Source organism: Natator depressus, chromosome 8, assembly GCF_965152275.1.
Source record: "Natator depressus isolate rNatDep1 chromosome 8, rNatDep2.hap1, whole genome shotgun sequence".
NCBI lineage: Eukaryota > Metazoa > Chordata > Testudines > Cheloniidae > Natator > Natator depressus.
In genome coordinates this window covers 36,282,612-36,300,693 of record NC_134241.1, presented here as the reverse complement: position 1 = coordinate 36,300,693, position 18,082 = coordinate 36,282,612, and the positions used below count along the sequence as shown (strand labels likewise).

The 18,082-nt window shown below is 54.5% G+C and overlaps 1 protein-coding gene across 1 annotated transcript in view; it reads right to left on the bottom strand.

Moving 5' to 3' along the window:
• The window catches only part of SLC4A9 (solute carrier family 4 member 9), a 55,148-nt gene extending 38,173 nt beyond the window's left edge, over window positions 1-16,975 (bottom strand). Inside the window, exons 1-11 of the mRNA XM_074961999.1 lie at window positions 16,680-16,975; window positions 13,359-13,519; window positions 12,659-12,808; window positions 11,705-11,766; window positions 11,237-11,394; window positions 9,349-9,436; window positions 8,625-8,779; window positions 6,771-6,887; window positions 5,420-5,594; window positions 4,721-4,854; window positions 1,667-1,938 (exon numbers count right to left, since the gene is read on the bottom strand). Of these exons, the coding sequence (XP_074818100.1) occupies window positions 1,667-1,938; window positions 4,721-4,854; window positions 5,420-5,594; window positions 6,771-6,887; window positions 8,625-8,779; window positions 9,349-9,436; window positions 11,237-11,394; window positions 11,705-11,766; window positions 12,659-12,808; window positions 13,359-13,519; window positions 16,680-16,975 (1,768 nt within the window). The remainder of the gene's footprint in view (window positions 1-1,666; window positions 1,939-4,720; window positions 4,855-5,419; window positions 5,595-6,770; window positions 6,888-8,624; window positions 8,780-9,348; window positions 9,437-11,236; window positions 11,395-11,704; window positions 11,767-12,658; window positions 12,809-13,358; window positions 13,520-16,679) is intronic.
• Window positions 16,976-18,082: the final 1,107 nt, after the last annotated feature.

The window sequence follows — 18,082 nt, the reverse complement described above, 5'->3', positions numbered from 1 at the left end:
CCCGTCTCCCTTCACAAGGTCCCAGACCTCCCAGCCTCCAGCCCTGGCTCACCCCCAACATCCACCTTGTCTGTTTCTGCTCTCGTGCTGCCGAGCATCTCTGGCCAAAATCTCGGAACCAGGCTGACTTCCTCCACTACAGATTTGTTCTCTCTTCCTCCAGTTCTGCTGCCTTCCCAGCCAAATGCCTCTAATTCTCCACCCTGACTGACTCTCACTCCACAATCCCAGCCCCCTTTGACACCTTCCTCAAACCCTCTCCCCCTCCTGCCTCCACTTCTCTCTCTGCATGCGCTCACTCACTTCTTCAAAGAGGACACTGACAAAATAACAGGTTTCAGAGTAACAGCCGTGTTAGTCTGTATTCGCAAAAAGAAAAGGATGCATCCGATGAAGTGAGCTGTAGCTCACAAAAGCTCATGCTCAAATAAATTGGTTAGTCTCTAAGGTGCCACAAGTACTCCTTTTCTTTTTACTGACAAAATAGTTTTGATTACTGCAACACAGGGGCGATGGAAGCTCCCTAAAAGTTGCCCTGCCCTCCCACGCCATCCCTTCCCCTGCCCTCACACCACCCCTTCTCCCTGACGTCCTGCCGTCATGCCACCCCTTCCCCCTGAGGCCCTGCCCCCATGCTGCCATTCCCCCTGCCCCGAGTCCCTGTCCCACCCCTTCTCCCAAGGCCCTGCCCCCACTCATTCCTCTATGCCTCCTTCCCCCCATCGCTTGCCCTTACAGACAGTAAAAAATGATGGGGCCTTGGCCCCCTCCCCCCCATTCCAGCACCCCTGCTGCAACACCCTTTCCTTTGGCTTTGACCGATGCAACCTTGCCCTGCGCCTATCTATTCAAAACACTGCTGCAAAGATCATGTTTTACTTTGACCATATCACTCCCCAATTTGCATCTCTCTGCTGGCTCCCCTTTCTCCCACACACCCAATAGAAGATTTCAAAGTAGCAAGTCTCTAAGGTGCCACAAGTACTCCTGTTCTTTTTCCAATAGAAGATGTTAATCTTTACTTTTGAGTCCCTTTCTGGCCCGTTCCCACACTCCGGCTCATCTCTCATACATCACTGAGATGGTCACCCCCATCTCTGATGGGCCCAAGCTGCCAAGCTTCATTGCCCACTGGTTACATTTTCAAACAAGCCCCTTCGTGCTTTCTCCCCTGCTGCCCTAATGCTTGGGAGGTGCTCCCCATAAACATCTGCAAAGCTACCTCACTGTCCACCTGCAAATGCCTCCTTACATCTCTCCGTTGCCGTACTGCCTGCACAAGGCTTAACAACAGGCAGTCGGCTGGTGTGCAGAGACCACCCAGCCTATCATGCTGACAGTATTGTTTCGTTGTTTCCTTATGTTCCCCATCAGTCTGAATTCTGCCTATTGTCTCTTGTCTCAGTCTGGCAGCTCTTTGCGGCAGGGACTGTCTTTGTGTCCTGTGTCTGTACAGCACCTAGCGCCTGGTCTGTGCCCGTGGCTCCTAGGTGCTAGCACAGTACGAATAATAACACCTGGTCCTTTTCGGAGGGGACAAGCACTGCAGAACTGCTGCTTTCTAAGACCTGTTCCAATGCACAGAGCTCTGCGCCAGCACTACTGACAGAAACATGCAGCCGCCCAGGCAAACGGAGATGCAGGGACCCTCCCAGCCTGCTCCTACCTGTGCCAGACGAGTTACAGATGCAGCCGTAGAGGGTGACATCATTGATCTTGTAATCCCAGTTGACGGGGAAGCTGCCCGCCAAACTCAGCATCTTCTTCACGGCGTCATAGATGAATATGAAGCTGATGAGGGCACAGAAGCCTTCTTCAGTGAAGCGGGTAAAATACTGCACCAGGTAACTCGCTTCGGTGGCCACCAAAATCAGTCCGAAAAAGGCCACCCAGAGGCCAATCCAGAGGCGGAATTCCAAGTAATCCAGGCTGTAATCTCTGGTGAAGGGATGGGTCCAAGTGTTTCAATGAATCAGTCACGCACAGAACATGACACTTAACTCTAATCGCTAAGGCTATGATTTAGTCACGGGTATTTTTAGTAAAAGTCATGGACAGGTCACGGGCAACAAACAAAAATTCACGGCCCCTGACCTGCTGTGGGGGGGGCCCGGGGCCAGCGGCACCAGCTGCCAGGGGCCGTGGACCACGGCTGCTCTGGCCATCCGGCCAGGGACCACTGCCAGGGTCAGAAGACCACAGCTGCTCTGGCTGGGGACTGCAGCTGCTCCAGACAGCCGGCTGCCCGGAGACTGCTGGCCAGGGCCGTGGACCATGGCTGCTCCGGCTGGCCGCCTGGGGAGTATCGCTGCTCTGGTTGGCCTACCCAGGGACTGCTGGTGGGGGCTGCAGACTGCAGCTGTTCCGGCCGCCCGCCCAAGGACCACTGCTCAGAGCCATGGACTGTAGCTGCTCCAGCCAGCCTCCCGGGGACCGCTGCCAGGGCTAGTGGACCATGACTGCTCTGGCCGGCCTCCTGGGGATCTCTATTGGGGCCAGCAGACCACGGCTGCTCCGGCCAGCCTCCTGGGGACCGCTGCCGGGACCAGTGGACCGTGGCAGCTCCGACCACCCCATGACCACTGCCATGGGCCACCAGAGCAGCAGCTGGTGTGGCTGTCCCCAGGGACACTCCAGCAGCAGCCCTTGTGGCTGTCTTGGGGGCCACCTGAGCAGCTGGCCTTGGATCCAGCTGCTTGGGCGGCCCTGGGGTCAGCCACACTGGCCCCCGCAGAAGTCATGGAGGTCGCGGAAAGCCATGGAATCCATCACTTCCATGACCTCCGTGACAGATACGGAGCCCTACTAATCGCTAATAGCAGCATACTCTGCCTGTCTTTAGTGCCACCTGGCCAATGACCTCAGTGTGCTGGATGGAGCTCATAGAATCACAAAAATGCAGGGCTGGAAAGGGCCTTGAGAGGTCATCAAGTCCAGCCCCTGCGCTGAGGCGAGACCGGGGAAACCTAGACCAGCCCTGACAGATGTTTGTCTCACCTGCTCTTAAAAACCTTCAGTGATGGGGATTCCACAACTTGGCTTGGAAGCCTGTTCCAGAGCTTAACTACCCTTAGAGTTAGAAATTTTCTCCTACTGTCTAACCTAAATCTGCCTTGCTACAAATTAAGTCTATTACTTCTTTTCCTACCTTAAGTGGAATGATGAACAATTGATCACATCCTCTTTAGAACAGCCCTTAACAGATTTGTAGACTGTTATCAGGGCCCCCCAACATGGGCAGCAGGTATAATAGGCCAGGGGAGGCTCTGCCTCCCCTGGTGCTGCCGTGGCCACCGGGGTTTTGGGGGCAAGTTTTTGATTTATTATGCCCCATGCAGGTTCTGGGGCGGCTGAGGAGGTGGTATGTGTTATTCAGCTTCTTGGTAATCAGTAATCTCTCGGGACTGAGTAGCAAATACCATCTCTTCAGCTGCCCCAGAACCTGCATGGGGCATAGCAAAAGCTTCTTCCGGACCAGAGACACTTTGCCCTGGGCAGCTTGGGGTCTGGAGAGGGGAGGTGCAGCACAGCTGCTGCTGGCCTGGGACTCCTCCAGGCAGGTGGGAGTGGGGCCTCGGGGCTTCAGTCAGCCTGGGGCTCCTCTGGCCAAGGGTGGGGGCACTCAGGGCTCTTCTGGGCACTGCGGGGGAGGTCGGAGCTCCTTCGGGTGCGGGGGAGCAGGAGATTTGGGGCTCCAGGTGCAGGGTGGGGGTGAGCAGAAGGGGCGGAGCTGGGGCTAGCCTCCCCAAAGGGGGGCTCCAGCCACCGCCCATGCCCCCCAAGTCTTCTTTTCTCCAAACTAAACATGCCCAGTTTTTAACCTTTCCCCACAGACCAGCCTTTCTAAACCTTCTGCCATTCTTGTTGCTCTCCTCTAGATTCTCTCCAGTTTGTCCCCATCTTCCCCAAGATGTGGCACCCAGAATTGTCCACCGTACCCCAGCTGAGGCCCCCCAGTGCTGACTAGAGCAGGACAGTTATCTCCCGCGTCTTACATCTGACACTCCTGTTAGTACCTCATGACAGCCTATCAAGCAGCTGAGCATCATTAGCCCCCTTCTACACATTGGGAAACGGAGCCCAGAGAAGCGAACACTAACAGACATGCCCAAGGTGATACTGTGCAACAGTAGCAAGATTGGGAATAGATCCCAGCTCTCCCCACTCCAAGGCTGTGTTTGAGTCCCCAGAGCGATTTCTAATGCCATGGCCATCGCACAGAGATATGGAGCACAATTCTGAGGTCAGCGGTGGCTGAGCCAAGCTCAGCACGTCTGCTAGCTCCAGCTCGCTGCTCCAGGCCTGGCCGTGAATCCTGCAGGAATCATTTCTCTTACGTGATGTTGGAACTGGGCCGTGCTAGGGTGTGAGATATGAGTCCCTGGGCTCTTCACTGGGAGACTGACCAAGTGGCGGGGGCCGGGGGTGAGGGCTGGTCTTGCTGGGAGGTTGGAAACAAGGGGGGTTCCCTGCAGGTGATGCCAGGGCCGAATGGGGGATTAGCTCTTTCCCAGAGTCACAGCAGAAGCCCTCCCTCTCCCCTAGCACAGCAGTACCCCCAGTGGCCCAACAGATCCCTTAGAAAACCAGCCAGGCCTCAAGTGTTAAACACCTGGGATTAGTCAGTGTCCAAAGAGGTGAAAGTCTCATTTCAAGCGGACAGGAAGCTCACTGGACCCATTCAGGGCAAGGGGGCACTTTGAGACAGGCCTTTACTCACTTGCTAAAGGAGAAGAGGAGCCGTTCGAAGACTAGGACGGGGCCAGTGCTACTCAGGATGGTGAGCGGCTGGCCAGCAAAGAGGCAGAAGACTGCTCCAGCAATAGCGGTGCCCAGAAAACTCTCCAGCACTCCCTGAAACACAGGGAGAAACCCAGTGAAGCATGAGCCGTTCAGAAAGGCACAAAGTAAGAGTTCTGTTAGAGGAGACCGGTGTCACTTTACAGTAGCCAGGTGGCGCTGTTACACACAGTGCTAGTTTTGTTTGTCTGAATTGGTGAGCAGCTGGCACCTGGAGAAATGTTTGCTGTCAGGTGTGGTGCAATTCTCTTTAGATTCCCAGCAAATCTTCAGTAACTTCAGCTCTGCCTAAGGAAGCAGGATTGGGTGGCTCTCAGTCCTCTACTCAGACTGGTGGACCACATCTCAAAACAGAGGCACCATCAGGAACTCAAGTGCTCTGAGTTCTCCAGATGAAAAGCTCTAGCTAAATGCTACGTATTGGTATTACTGTACACCAACTGCCCCGTCTCCTCCACTCTGTTATTAATATGGCAGCTGGCACCTGGTTTACTTATGATTCACTCAGCACTGGCCACAATGTCCATCAGAGCAAGAAAGACAACAACATTGCTACAGAGGGGATGACACGTCACCGTGGCACAGACAAAGGGGCGTCACGCTGGAGGCTACCACAGACCTGCATGTTATCGGTAGCATCTCCCAGCATGCCACCAAAAGTAATTGCATTGGTAACAGTCGCCAGGTAGATATAGAGAATAGCCGAAAAGCACTGGATGTTCAGGGCATCATAGAAGTCGCTCCAGTACCAAGGGGCCTTCCTCCGGATGTCGTTTACCAGCCCTCCAAATAACCTGCAGACCAACATGGAAACAAGGAGATTCATGCCAGAGAGCAGGACTCCTCCACATCAGTCACTCTATACTGTACAAGCAAGATCCCCTGCTTAGCCAAGGCTGACCTGAGAGAGCTCTGCAGGAAAAATCCTAGAACAGAGCTATTTTCTCTCCTGAAGCCACAGCTTCAAGGAAGCTACCAAACCCAATGCTACCTTGCCCCCTAGTGGCTGGCCCACTTGAGGGCCTATTTTAAAGCAGATATTGACACCTTTTGATGTGCAGACCCGAGAGAAATGCCAGACATGGGCTGAGCCCAAGCCCCCCTGAGTCCCAGGGTCAGGTCTGAGTCTGCAGCTGTACCAGGCAGATGTGAACACTGAGTCCCAGCCCCCAACACCCTGGAATCTGAGAGGTTCAGATTCAGGTCCAGATTTTGAAATGCCAAGTTCCGGACTGTTAGTTCGCACCAGTTCTGGTGTGCACCAGATCTCAAGGCTGGAGACAGAATTTGGATCCAGGGGTTTGGTTCAGGCCAATCTCTACTGACCGGAGGTCATTATTTACCTTGGGGACTACAAGAAAAGCTTGTCAAGCCCTGTCAGTGCTATTTCTTTCTTATTTGTAACCGAGTTGCTCTTCGAGAACCCTGTCAGAACCAGGCCGCCTTGTGCAAGACACTGTATGAACATGAGGTTGGCCCCTGCCCTACAGAGCTTAGAGACTCACTTACTGAAATGAAGTCAGGATATGCCTGGCTCCATATCTTCTGAATATCCCCAGGAACTGAACCCTGTTCTTTTATTTGCCTGTCTGGAGCAGCCCCAAGATGAGACACTGGCCTAGGAATGTATTCTGGGTCTCTGATGTGCTGCCAGGAGAATCTCCACCCCAGGGTCCGGAAAAGAAGAGATCAGGGCCAGAAACCCAACTCAGGTGTCTCCTGTGGTTCTCCAGAGCCACCAGCAGCTACCAATCTGGCTGTGAGAAACCAGGCCCAGAAATGCACCTGTGTCTACTGTGTGCCAGTGCAGAGCACTAACTACAGGGCCCCCAGCTCCAGGCTAAACTGAGCCCTGGTTAAGCGGGCCCCAGTCCACTGACTCAGGAGAACTGCAACTACTTATGCCAGGGCTGACTCTAGCTGACTTTCTTTAAGGCAAATGTCTGTAACCTCCCCGGGCAGGCACTTACCTTCCTGTTCTCTGCAGCTCCTCGCTGACAGGCTGGTGCCCATGGGTATATCTGTCGTCGGCTGCAGACATGTTCCCGTTGCAGTGAGATTTCCATTCCCGGAGATGCCTGGAGATCCTGAAACAACAAGAGAAACTCAAGTGGGAGGTTTCAGAGTAGCAGCCGTGTTAGTCTGTATCCGCAAAAAGAAAAGGAGGACTTGTGGCACCTTAGAGACTAACAAATTTATTTGAGCATGAGCTTTCGTGAGCTATAGCTCACTTCATCAGATGCATTCAGTGGACTGAATGCATCCGATGAAGTGGGCTGTAGCTCACGAAAGCTTATGCTCAAATACATTTGTTAGTCTCTAAGGTGCCACAAGTACTCCTTTTCTTAAAGTGGGAGGGTGTCAGCCTAGAACCATCCACATTAATGAAACCCAGCCTAGTTCCTTGGGAGATTTTTGGTATTGAAATCTCAACCCCACTGCTCTCGGGGAGTCTCAGTACAGCTGATCCTTCCACTTCCGTCCCCAGAGGAAGCTGCATCTCAGTGGTCCAGATATACTGGAGAGGGAATGCACAGAAATGGGAGGTAGTGGCGGGATACTAGTTTCATCATCCAGCGGAGCATAGGGTCTAGAGGCCAGGTTGTGGCCACGCAGAGCATTTAAGTTTTAAACCATGACTTGGAATACTTTGCAGCGATGCAGAGAGCCTTTCCCACTGAGAACACCCTGCCACTCCAGCTGGGCAGCGCAGCTCTGGGCCTGACAGCAAGAGAACCTTGCAGAGCCTAGCCACAGGGATGGGATACAGGGACCGAGGGGGAGCGCCTCAGTTAACTGGGTCCCACCCCATCCCATTCAGGGCTGGAAAGATGGTGAACTGACCTCGAATTGACTCCACCTGGGTGACCTGCGGGGGTCACCCTGGGAGCTCTGCCTGACACATGAGCCAATGCAGAGCCTGGCGTGTCAGTGCCATGTGCTGCTAGTGACCTGCCCCACCTGGAAGGTGTGTTTCATCTGCACAAGCTGAAGGTTAGCCCCATGGAGAGTGCATTGGAGGAATCACACGTGCAGGTGACAAAGGGCAGGGCACTTGTGAGGGCCATAATGTCCTGCCCAACTTTGGATGGGCAAAGACACTTAGAGCCATTGCTGCTGTCTGAGGCTACCAGAGCATGCCCCAGTGGTGAGGACTGCATTGGCAAAGGGTGGACATTCACCCCAACAGATGGCGCAGGCAGAGCCCCTACAAGATGCTCCCTGAGGCTGCCAACCTCACATCCACTCTCTGGACTGCCCTTCAGTCAGTTTGCTCCCTTGTCAGCCCTGTCACCTTGGATCCCTAAGGCTACATCTGCACTGCACACCACATTCAGCAGCATGTAGGGCATGTGTAGCTACACACTGCAGTGAAAACCAGGCTGCGTCCACACTGTGGGGCACAGTTACACGGGTCAGTGAAAGGCTCTGGCAGGGGGAGGCAGCGGGGAACAGCTCAGCAGCAGGGAGCTGCCGAAGCCTTTCCCCGCTGACTCTCCCTGCCATGGCTTTTACCCAATGCCAGAGCCTTTCACTGCAGCGGCGGGGAAAGGCTCTGGAAGCTCCCTGCGGCAGGGAAAGGCTCTGGCAGCGGGGAGGCAGCTGCGGGACACGACACTGTCAGTGTGAAGCTCCCTTTCTCTGACTGCTGCTGCTCCGAATGCTCTGCATAGCGTCAGCAGAGCGGGGGCTGGATCTGAATGCCCTGCACCGGGGGAGGGAGGGAGAATTTCAGAGCCAGAGCTCAGCTTTGTGCCTCGGGCCCAGCTCCGCTCTTTAGTAAAAGAGCCCCCGAAAGCTGCTGGGTTCTTCTGCTCTGGTACCTCTTGTGTGGAGAGGGCAGGCACTTTGGCGGAGGGATTCGGATGGTTGGGTCCCATTTGCCTGGAGGCAGCACAGTCAGTTCATCCAGAAACTCATCAATCCCTGCAATGAGGTCTTCTCTGTCCTGAGCCTGACAGGCAACCCGCTGGAAGAGCTGGAGGGAAATGCAGTTACATTATCCAGTGAATCCCTGTGCACGACCACTGGCTGAGATGAACGCTAAATGCTTCAGCCCAGCACAGGGAACTGCTAGGACTGATTACAGGTTTCTGCTAATGCTAGATGGGGTAAGGATCCTTCCCACCCTATGTGCCCTGTGTGCTAAGCCAGCCTCCCGCCAGTGGGATTTTCAAATGGGGTTTCCAAAGGAACCTGAGCGAGTTCCATGCCCAACTCCCATTGCATTTCACTGGGATTCAGACTCCTAACTCCCTTAGTCTCTGAAAAGCACAGCCTTAATATCATCACCATCTAATCCTTGGGAAGGGCGAAGGAGAACAGTGGGCTGATCCAGTGCTGACCCATTTCTCCATCCTTCCAGCTTGGGACCTACAGAAGAGGATCAGAAGGTTGGCGGTGGGGTGAGAATGAGCTCCTATTGGCTTCGCCTGTGAAGACTGGCCCCCTGGCTTTCCCCAGAGATGGTGCCAACGTCTAATACTGATACTCCATACAGCTGCTAGATCTCCCACCCACAGCACCGCTTCCGAAACATGGGCTCACCTCGTCCGTCAGTACCGTGGCCACGGCCCTTCCAATCTCATGGTAGGCTTTCACTTTGGCTCTGGGGCCCAGGAGGATAAAAAGAAACCTAGGGAGAGCACAGAAACAGTGAGAAATGCCCCCACTTCTGAAGTGAGCTCTCCGAGGGCCAAGGACACACCACCTCTCTAAATTGGCTGAAAGAGCTCAGTCACCCAGGGACAGTGAGGGGCTGTGGTATCAGAAGGCTTGGAGAGATTGGGGTAAACGTATTGCCCTTTGCCTCAGCCTTGCCATGACCAGTCAGTGGGACTCGCAAATGCACCCCGAACCCATCCCAGTCATTTCATGATAAAACTCATGGTGAAGTTGCGGGCAGCAGCTGGCCGTTGACTTCCAGCGCTGCGGGCTTTTGCAAATCACGCTTAGCACGTGCAAGGTAAAGACACCCTGGTGTGAGGCACCGAGATTCAACACTGTTGAGCGTGGTGGGTTTGTCACTAGATCAGTCTCTTCATCTAGGCGTTTACACTGCTCCCATCCCCATACCATCTCCGTGCCGATATTCCCCACCTGGCACATCCTGCAGCCCACGTCCCCTTTTAGCAGGAAGGGCCCCGCTGCTGACTGCATGCAGTCAGGCTCTCCATCACAACAGTTGGGAGGTGGGACAGAGCAAGTGTCCGTCTTCGGAGAGCATGTAGAGGACTGGGAGATCCCAGAGTCCAGGCAGCAGATTGGCTCGTCGTATGCTGGTGCCAAAGCCCCTGCAGTGTGGGGCTCAGCTGTGATAAAGCAGCAGAAATTCTGCTAAATCAGGGTCTGCCCATTCCCAGCTCCCACAGTGCTGCCAGCTGGCTTCCCAGGAGCCCTCTCCACGGTGTCTCCTGCCGCAGCCCAGAGACCAGCTGACAAGTGCAATCTGAGATGTAGAGTCTTAGACTCATGCTGGGGATGCCCCATCAGAACCCAGTTGGTCCACCCCCTCGAGGGCCAGTGCAGGGTTATTCCCACTGTCTACAGTCCAGGGCTTTGCCCAGCAGCAATGAAGAAGCCCCGCTAAGTCTCTACTAGCCCACTTCGCAAGGACAAGAGAAGAACTGTTTCCGACACTGTGACAAAATGCAGGCTGGTAGGAGCCCCCAGCAGTTCTGGGTCAGCATTGTAGGTGGGGCTCGCACCTCATCTGAACAGCAATGATCTGATTATCATCGGGAGAGCGTCCCAACTTGTCCATGTGCTATGGCATTGTCAATGGAGCTCCTGGAGTTGCTGATCCTTAGCAGCCCCACAGTGGACTATGAATGTGTGACACTGACACCAGAGCAGCTGCCCCCAGGCAGATCCTTCATTCGCACTAGCCATTTGCAGTGAGATGGACACAGAGAATTGGGATGAAGGGGTGTTTGCTTTGCTCTGATTTTATTTTCTTGGATTGGCAGGGGGCAGGCACCGTAGTGATGAAATGCCACTAAGCACTTATGCCCAGGTCTCCCTGAGTTAGCCACTTCTCAGGACCACAGACCCAGTGCCTGCAGGGTCCGGGTGGGGAACAAGTCAGCACAGAGGAGAACTCTAAGAACCAAACCAATGTATTGTGTACCAAGTTATACCTAACAGATCAGGAGCTGCGGCTCTCTGAGCATCTTTGCAGTGACTGGCTGACAGGCTACAGCTGGTAGGAGCATCTGCAAGGAGCTCTGTCCCTGGGAAATTCAGGGGAGGCTTGGTGCATGGTTTCTGGGGAACTCCTAAGCACTTAGCTAGCAAAGTCTGATCCCGTATCACCAACCCTCAGCCTCACTTCTTTGCTCCCAACCACGGAAGTGACTATGTGATGCTGGAAGGTACTGATGAGACTTGAAAAGGAAGAAGAGGCTCCAGTGCAGTGATCTCTGGTGATGATTACCTGCTGGGGAATGCAACCTCAGTCAAGGCCCCGAGTCTCACGGCCTCCTGCAGTCGGATGAAGGCAATAAATGGCTTCTCTAGGAAGTCCACTTCACCCACAAGAATGTTGGACACTTCAGCCTCGGCTGGGATCTTCTTCTGGAATTGGTTTTTTAGCTGAAATGAAACAGAGCCTCAGTCCAGGACAGGCCGAGCACGCATTGGTCCCAGATTGCTATTCAGTGTCCAAGGTCTATTTCAAGGACATTCAGTGCTGGTGGAAGGTGTCTGACTGAGTCCTGAAGGCTGAACTATTTCAGAGGAGAAGGGAAGCATGATGCACCCAAACCACAATTCCTCTGAGGCCCTGTGGCATCTCCTCCAAAGCAATATATTTCAGCTTGCAGTTTTCCACCAAAAAGTCATAATCTTCCATCCAGCTCTACTAACGACCCTATGTTCTTTGCCCAGAGCTGGCCTGCCATACCTGCTCCTTGAGGGGTGCCTCTGAAATCTCAGCTCCTGGATCCGACCGGTTATGAGCTTTGTCTGCAATGCAAAGAGAGACATGCTAAAATCAGGAACTGCGGAGGGACGTATAATGCTGCTTTGCACGGCTTTAACATCAAAGCCAGCGTGCGCCCACTGCTTAGAATTGCTCCCATAGGTGCTCTCTAGCAGGAGGAAATCCACAGACCTTGACATTTACTTTTCAATCAGCAAGTGCACTTATCGCTCGTAGAGATAAGGAAGTAACAGTGCCTGCTTCATTCAGACACTGGCCAGGAAGTGCTGGGTAACACTGCCTTTTGTGGATCTGCCAATGGACCTGAATCCTGACCTGTTGCACCTCCCTGGAACTGCTGACCTGCCCCCCTCCCGCCCCATTCAGCTCTGCTTTTGCACCTCACCCCCTGCTATTCTATTCCTAGAAACCCCACTCAGCTCCACAGTAGCCCAACCCCTTATGCCAGTTCTGGGCCCCTACCAGGCTCTGCTAATGCACCTCCCGCTCTGCTATTCCAGGCCTAGAAACACCACCCAGCTCTGCATCCCCTCCCTGGCTTTTCCACCGTGGGCCCTTCCTTTGCTCTGCAAATACCTTGGCCTGACCTTCAGCCTCCCTTGCTCTTCCAGGCCTGAGCCTCCCAAAGATAAGGCTGCCAGCCAGGTAGTCTGGCTTGTGCTAGGTTGTGCTGTGGATTTGTGACATCCTCAGACAGCCTTGAACGAGTCCCTGGGAGTTGCAGTTTGGCAGCCTGTCCTCAGTGCTCTCTGCGTCTCTCCTCATCCCTTTTCAGAAGATTCATGCTGGACGATATTAACTCTGATGTTTTACAAGCCCAGGGTCCTGTCCTGTTGCAGCCTGGAGCTAGGGACCTCGTGATCTAGCTACACAGGGAAAAGGGAAAGCGAGGGTGATAGCCCAGAGAACACTCACCCCTGCAGCAGGCTGCACCGAGCTCAGCCACTATCTTCAGCTGGGACTTGGTGGTGTGGTGCTGGGGGGTGCAAAGCAGCACAGACGTGAGCTTCTTTCTCACCTCTGGCCTCAGGGCGTGAGCATCGATCTGCGTGGCAGTCACCTTCTCTTGAACACAAAACGAAAGCATCAGAGCATTGCTAGCTTCAGCCACATGCAGGCTGCATCTATGCTCTGGAGCCTGGACTAGCACAGCGATGTCACTGGCACAGCCCTGGACCATAGGCGCAGCGCACGCTGACAGAAGGGGGTTTCCGTCGGTGCCGAGACGTCACTGCCTTGAAGCACGGTAGCTATGTCGCAGGAAGCAGTCTTCCATCGCCATAGCGGGGTCTGCGCTGGGGGCCAGGTGAGCACAGCTGTGTCAGGCAGCTCCCACTCTGGGCAATAATAATCCTCAATGCTTGGCCTGGCCTGTCTACTGAAATGGAAAGGTCTTTGGAGCAGGGCCTGTTCCTTACAATGTGTCTGTCCAGCACCTGGTGCAATGGGGCTCTGATCTCCGGTGCTGCTGCAGTGCAAAGACGAATAAAGCCCACCAGGGATGCACCTTGCTAGCAGGTGTTAGTACTTTCATTAAAGGCGCTCCCAGGAGCCCAACCTGTGGCCAGGGAAGGGTACGGCCCAGGGAGGTGACCTTCCCACATTATCCACTTACCCACTATTTGCTTCAAACTGTGAGCATCTAAATCCAGCAGGATCATCCCTTTCTTGATGCATGTCCTTAGCTCAAATAGACTGTGTAAGGAAAGGGCCGTGATGTGGGGTTTGCTCCATCGCTCTCCTCCATCTTCCACCTTCTCCTCAAACTTAATCCACCTGTGAAAAGAGAAAGCCAGAAGGCCGTCAGCAGAGCCGCCCTGGATTTGAAGGGATAGAAACGCCCAGGGCTGAGCCAGACACATCCACACACGAGCACAGAGGGATTCCCAGAGCGGGAGTGCGTGGCTCTGTAGAGGTAGGATGCAGGAAGAAGGTGAGCTGTCAGCTATGGGGTCCCATTCACACAACTCGCACGGGGGAAGTGACCAAAGAGATTATTCTGCAGGACCAACTGAAGCAGACATCAGAGCCCCGAGAGGCCAGCGTGGGGGAGCGGGGGGGCGGGGGGGCACCAAGTCATCAGAGGCTGAGTCACACACAGGTCTTTCCTGGGGGCGGGATGGCTTGGGGATCGATAATGGCAAAGCCTCAGGAGGGAAGCCAAGGACTGGCTGGGCCATGGGCACTGAACTAGCCTCTTACACCAAAAGGGAAGTGCCTCCAGATCAGAGCAGAGACGCTGCTTGTGCTGTGGAGAGAGCAGAGCTGGCTCCAGGGCTGTTAGCCAGGCACCTCTTCACAGCACTGAACTTAGCTTTTCTCTTGTAAACACAGGCATTATCTGTTCCTTCTTTAGCAGGACAGGACAGCACAGTGCCCTCTAAGCGCCCTCTGGGGGAGTCCCAGCATGCCCGCTGGGAACGCCATGCAATGCCCACACGTGTTGCCAGATTCCAAACATTCAAACTCCGACAGCACACAGAGGCTTCCTTTGTATTAAGGCCAATCTGGAAAGCTGCTCTGACGAATGCCGGCTTAGGCTGCAAAATGTGAACAGCGTGACAGTGATCTGCAGAGGGAACAGTGCCAAGTCATTCCCCTGAACTCACAGGCCCTGACCTCCCTGGCTAATGGACAGTGCAGGGGGCCCTGGAGACGGTGTATCCAGCAGAGGAAAGCCCCGAGCTGTTCTGAGAGCTTGCCCCAGCCCGGAACTCAGGTATATGGTGAACTTCTCCAGATAAGTGCAGCAGCATTGGCCAGGCTTTGGGGATCCTCTTCTTGTTTTCTGAATGTAGAAAAACCTGCAGCCCCATAAACTCCCGAGCCACATGTTACAGGCTCCAGGAGCTGGGGAGGATCAGCCCAGCAGCAGCAGATTTGTACCCTCAGGAAAGAGACCCCCTGCTCTTGGGGCACTGGTCCCAGTTTACCAGACTAAGGCCCAGATTCAGCGATGAGTCTCCGATGGGGCAGCGTACCCCTTCCCCCACCCTCTCACTAAGTACATGATTCCAGTTCAGCCTCCTTCTGGACTCCCTCAGACACCGTCCAGATACTCACAGATCCCCTCTGAACTCTGCCCCTGGAGGTTAAGGGATCCATGCTGGTGACAATCCAGGAGTTCAGTTATCTCTGTGCTGATGACTTGCAAATCTGTCCCTCTGCCACTAAACTGTCTCCTTCCCTCCACCCACCTCAGCCTGTGGCTCTGACATCTCCTCCTGGATGTGTGGTCATCACCTGAAACTGAGCTCCTTCCTTTCCCTCCCAAACACTCTCCTTCCCTCCTTCTCTGTCCCTGCCAGTCTCACCCCACCACGCCTCCCCATCACTCGGGCCCACAATCTCAGGACTATTTGCGACTCCTTCCTTTCCTCACCCCACTCATCAGGGCCATTTCCAAATCCTGCCACTTCTTCCTCCTCAGTATCACAGCCAGATCTCACCTTCCCATCCTCACTGCAGCATCCTTCCGGCTAGTCTCCCACACATCACCCCTTTCAATCCACACAACATGCTGCCACTAAACTCCTCTTCCTGGCCTGTCAGTCTGATGGCGTAACTGCCCTTTTCAGGAGCTGTCCTAGCACCTGACCCTCACCTTGTTTCCAGCAAGGGATGGCAGACACGGGTATGTGCCAGTGACAGCCTAGTTGGTAGTAAAGGGTCTGTTGGACCCATTTGTTTAAATGAGCAATCTCCCCCTAACAACAGCAAAAAAAGGAAACGCGCCCTTTGCAGCTCATTATATGTGCCCAGTGCGTTTTGCTCTGCAGAATATTTTACTTTTTCTTTGGCTGCCGCCACCCCTGAACAATAGCTGATCGCCCCGCCCTCAGCGTTATTCACCCCACTTGGCATTTTTTTTGTCACCACAAAAACACTCATGCCAGTGGGCTTCAGGCTTAGTTTGTGTGCGTCACAGCGGCATGATCCCATCAGTGGCTTTTCGAAACTGGGACCCAGAGAATAACCCAAACCACACAGACAAAGGTTGCTCAGTGGATGTGAAAGGCAACAAATATAAAGTGAAGGCAGAAAGGGAAAGAGAAGGCAATACACTGCTCGACGACGTACAAACTCTGGAATTGCTGCCTCTCAACATGGCTGGGGCAAGTGGCCTTTTCAGTTTCAAATAATTGCATGTTGACTGAGTAATTTGAAATTGCGTTGGTGGAGGCCCTGTGAGGAACAATCTGCACGTTGGCCCTCAGACGATGGACTAGATGGAACCTAACATCTCTGATTTCAAACTAGGATACCCAGGAGTAATCCTCATCTGTCAGGGTGGAAGCATATTTCCAGCTGGGGCCAGGAAGAATTCTCCTCTCCCCACAGTGAGATAGTATTTCACCACTAGGAGCATCATGGCTATTTTAGATCTTTTTCTGTAGCCCCCTGCATTGGTCTCCACCAGCAGCAGCAGACTAGGCTTCCTGGGGCATTGCTCTGCTCTGCTTTGGCAAGCCGCATGCTCCTATATCAAACTGGTGGTCTGCAAAGTGTTGGCCTGTCCCCAGCCCATGAAGGACACACGCCCACAGCCAGAGTCTCTTTCCAGGCAGCTTTATTTCCCAACATAGGCAAAGTACCAACGTGATTCCTCAGCCTGCCCTGGGCTACAGCTCCTGTGGCCTCTCTTGGTCCCTCCTGCAGGCCTCTTCCTTGCTCTTTCTCCTGAGCACTGCCTCCCTGAAGGTCTCTTTCTACAGCAGGTTTCCACTGCCTCCCTTCCCACCAAAGACCTTCCTCCTCCTCCTCCTGCTTCTGCTGCCCCTTCGTCCCTGACAGCCTGGGGCGGCCACCCTTCCTCAGCCACCCCTGATTAATGGACAGGGCAGGCTGGCCTCGTGCCCTTAAAGGAGCAGACCACGCTGTTACGTGGTCTCCAATGCACCTCTCTCTGGGCTAGCTCTTGCACCTGAGTGCTTACCTGGCTGTCTGCTTCCACTGCAGGCCGTCAGGGGTGCTGAACAGCTCATTGAGCTGTATGAACAGCACTGGGCAGCTTGCTTCCTTCCCCTCCTCCTTCTGCAGCAGGAAGCCAACTCGCCCAGCCGCTGGGGAGACGCTGGAGGTGAAGATGCTTTGGCCAACTGCCTGACAGATAACCACGGAGTTTCTGCTTTGGGGCCCATCTGGGCCTGTCGGGTTGGTGCTTCCCTGAGCCTCCGGAACAGCATCTGCCTCCATGTAAGTGAGAACACCCTCATTCATCTGCACTTTCATTGTGTCAGGTCCCTGCTGCCCCAAATGCCCCTGGCCGTCCCTGGACTCCTCCCTCGCCAGTGCCCTGGGTTCCCTCCACGCTCCAGGCTGGGCAGTAATTCACGCAATCCTAGGCATTTTGCCTTTATAAAAGCCCTGAGCCTGTTTAGGCCAGACACAGCCCAACACCTGGGAGCCCAGCCCCAAACAGCGTTATCAAAATAAGGAGGCCAGCTTTGCAAGCACCAGCCCCAGCTTGCTCCTGCCGCCCCATGCTGCCTGCCCCGTCACAGGGGCGGCCTGGCAGCTTTCAGGGCTGAGCCTGCAAAACGCTTGTTTACCATCGTACCGTACTGGAAACATCAGCCTGCTCCGGACGTGCTGCAGTCTGAGCTTTGGGGGTCACGGCGTTGACGGCCTGACAGGGGGGAGCCTTTCCCAGCGGGGGAGAGGTTAGGAACCTGAAGGAGTCAGGCTCAGCAGATGTCTCCAATTACCCAGAACCCCCTGAACCGAACCCTGTTGGGAACGAAACTCCTAATATAGGCCCCTCAACTTCTTTTGTCTCCCTTTTCTTACCTCTTCCCCTTCCTTCTTTCCTTCCTTCCAGTCCCTTTGCCAGTCCTCATCACCTACCAGGTGCAGGGCTGGCACTCTCCTCAGGGCAGGGCTGGCACTCTCTGAGCGGCTAGCCCCCAGCTGGAGGAGAGGTCACAGCAGAGGACAGGCAGCCTGCCACAGCCCCAGTATCAGGGACCTGTTTGAAATCCATTTCCTGTCACCCTGTGGAGCCAAAACTATGACCTTTGGGCAGCAATGCCACTGACCGGTGCCTGGCTCTCTACTGGCATTGCTGTTCCTTTGTCTATTGTCCTCCTCTAATGTTCGGTGCCCGTGGCAGGGAGTTCACCATCCAAAACCGATTGCCGGCGTCACACGCTGGAGACACAGGCACTAAGCGGCAGCTTTACTGTCTCCTCCCTCTTCCTATGCTCCCCAGTCAATACACACAGACCCTGCCTTTGTGACCCCACAGCTGGCTTTTTAACCCCCCCAGGGGAGGCCAAAGTACAGCTCCCCACAGAGGCCACCCTGCTCCGCCCCCTATCTTCAGACTCCAGCTAGAGG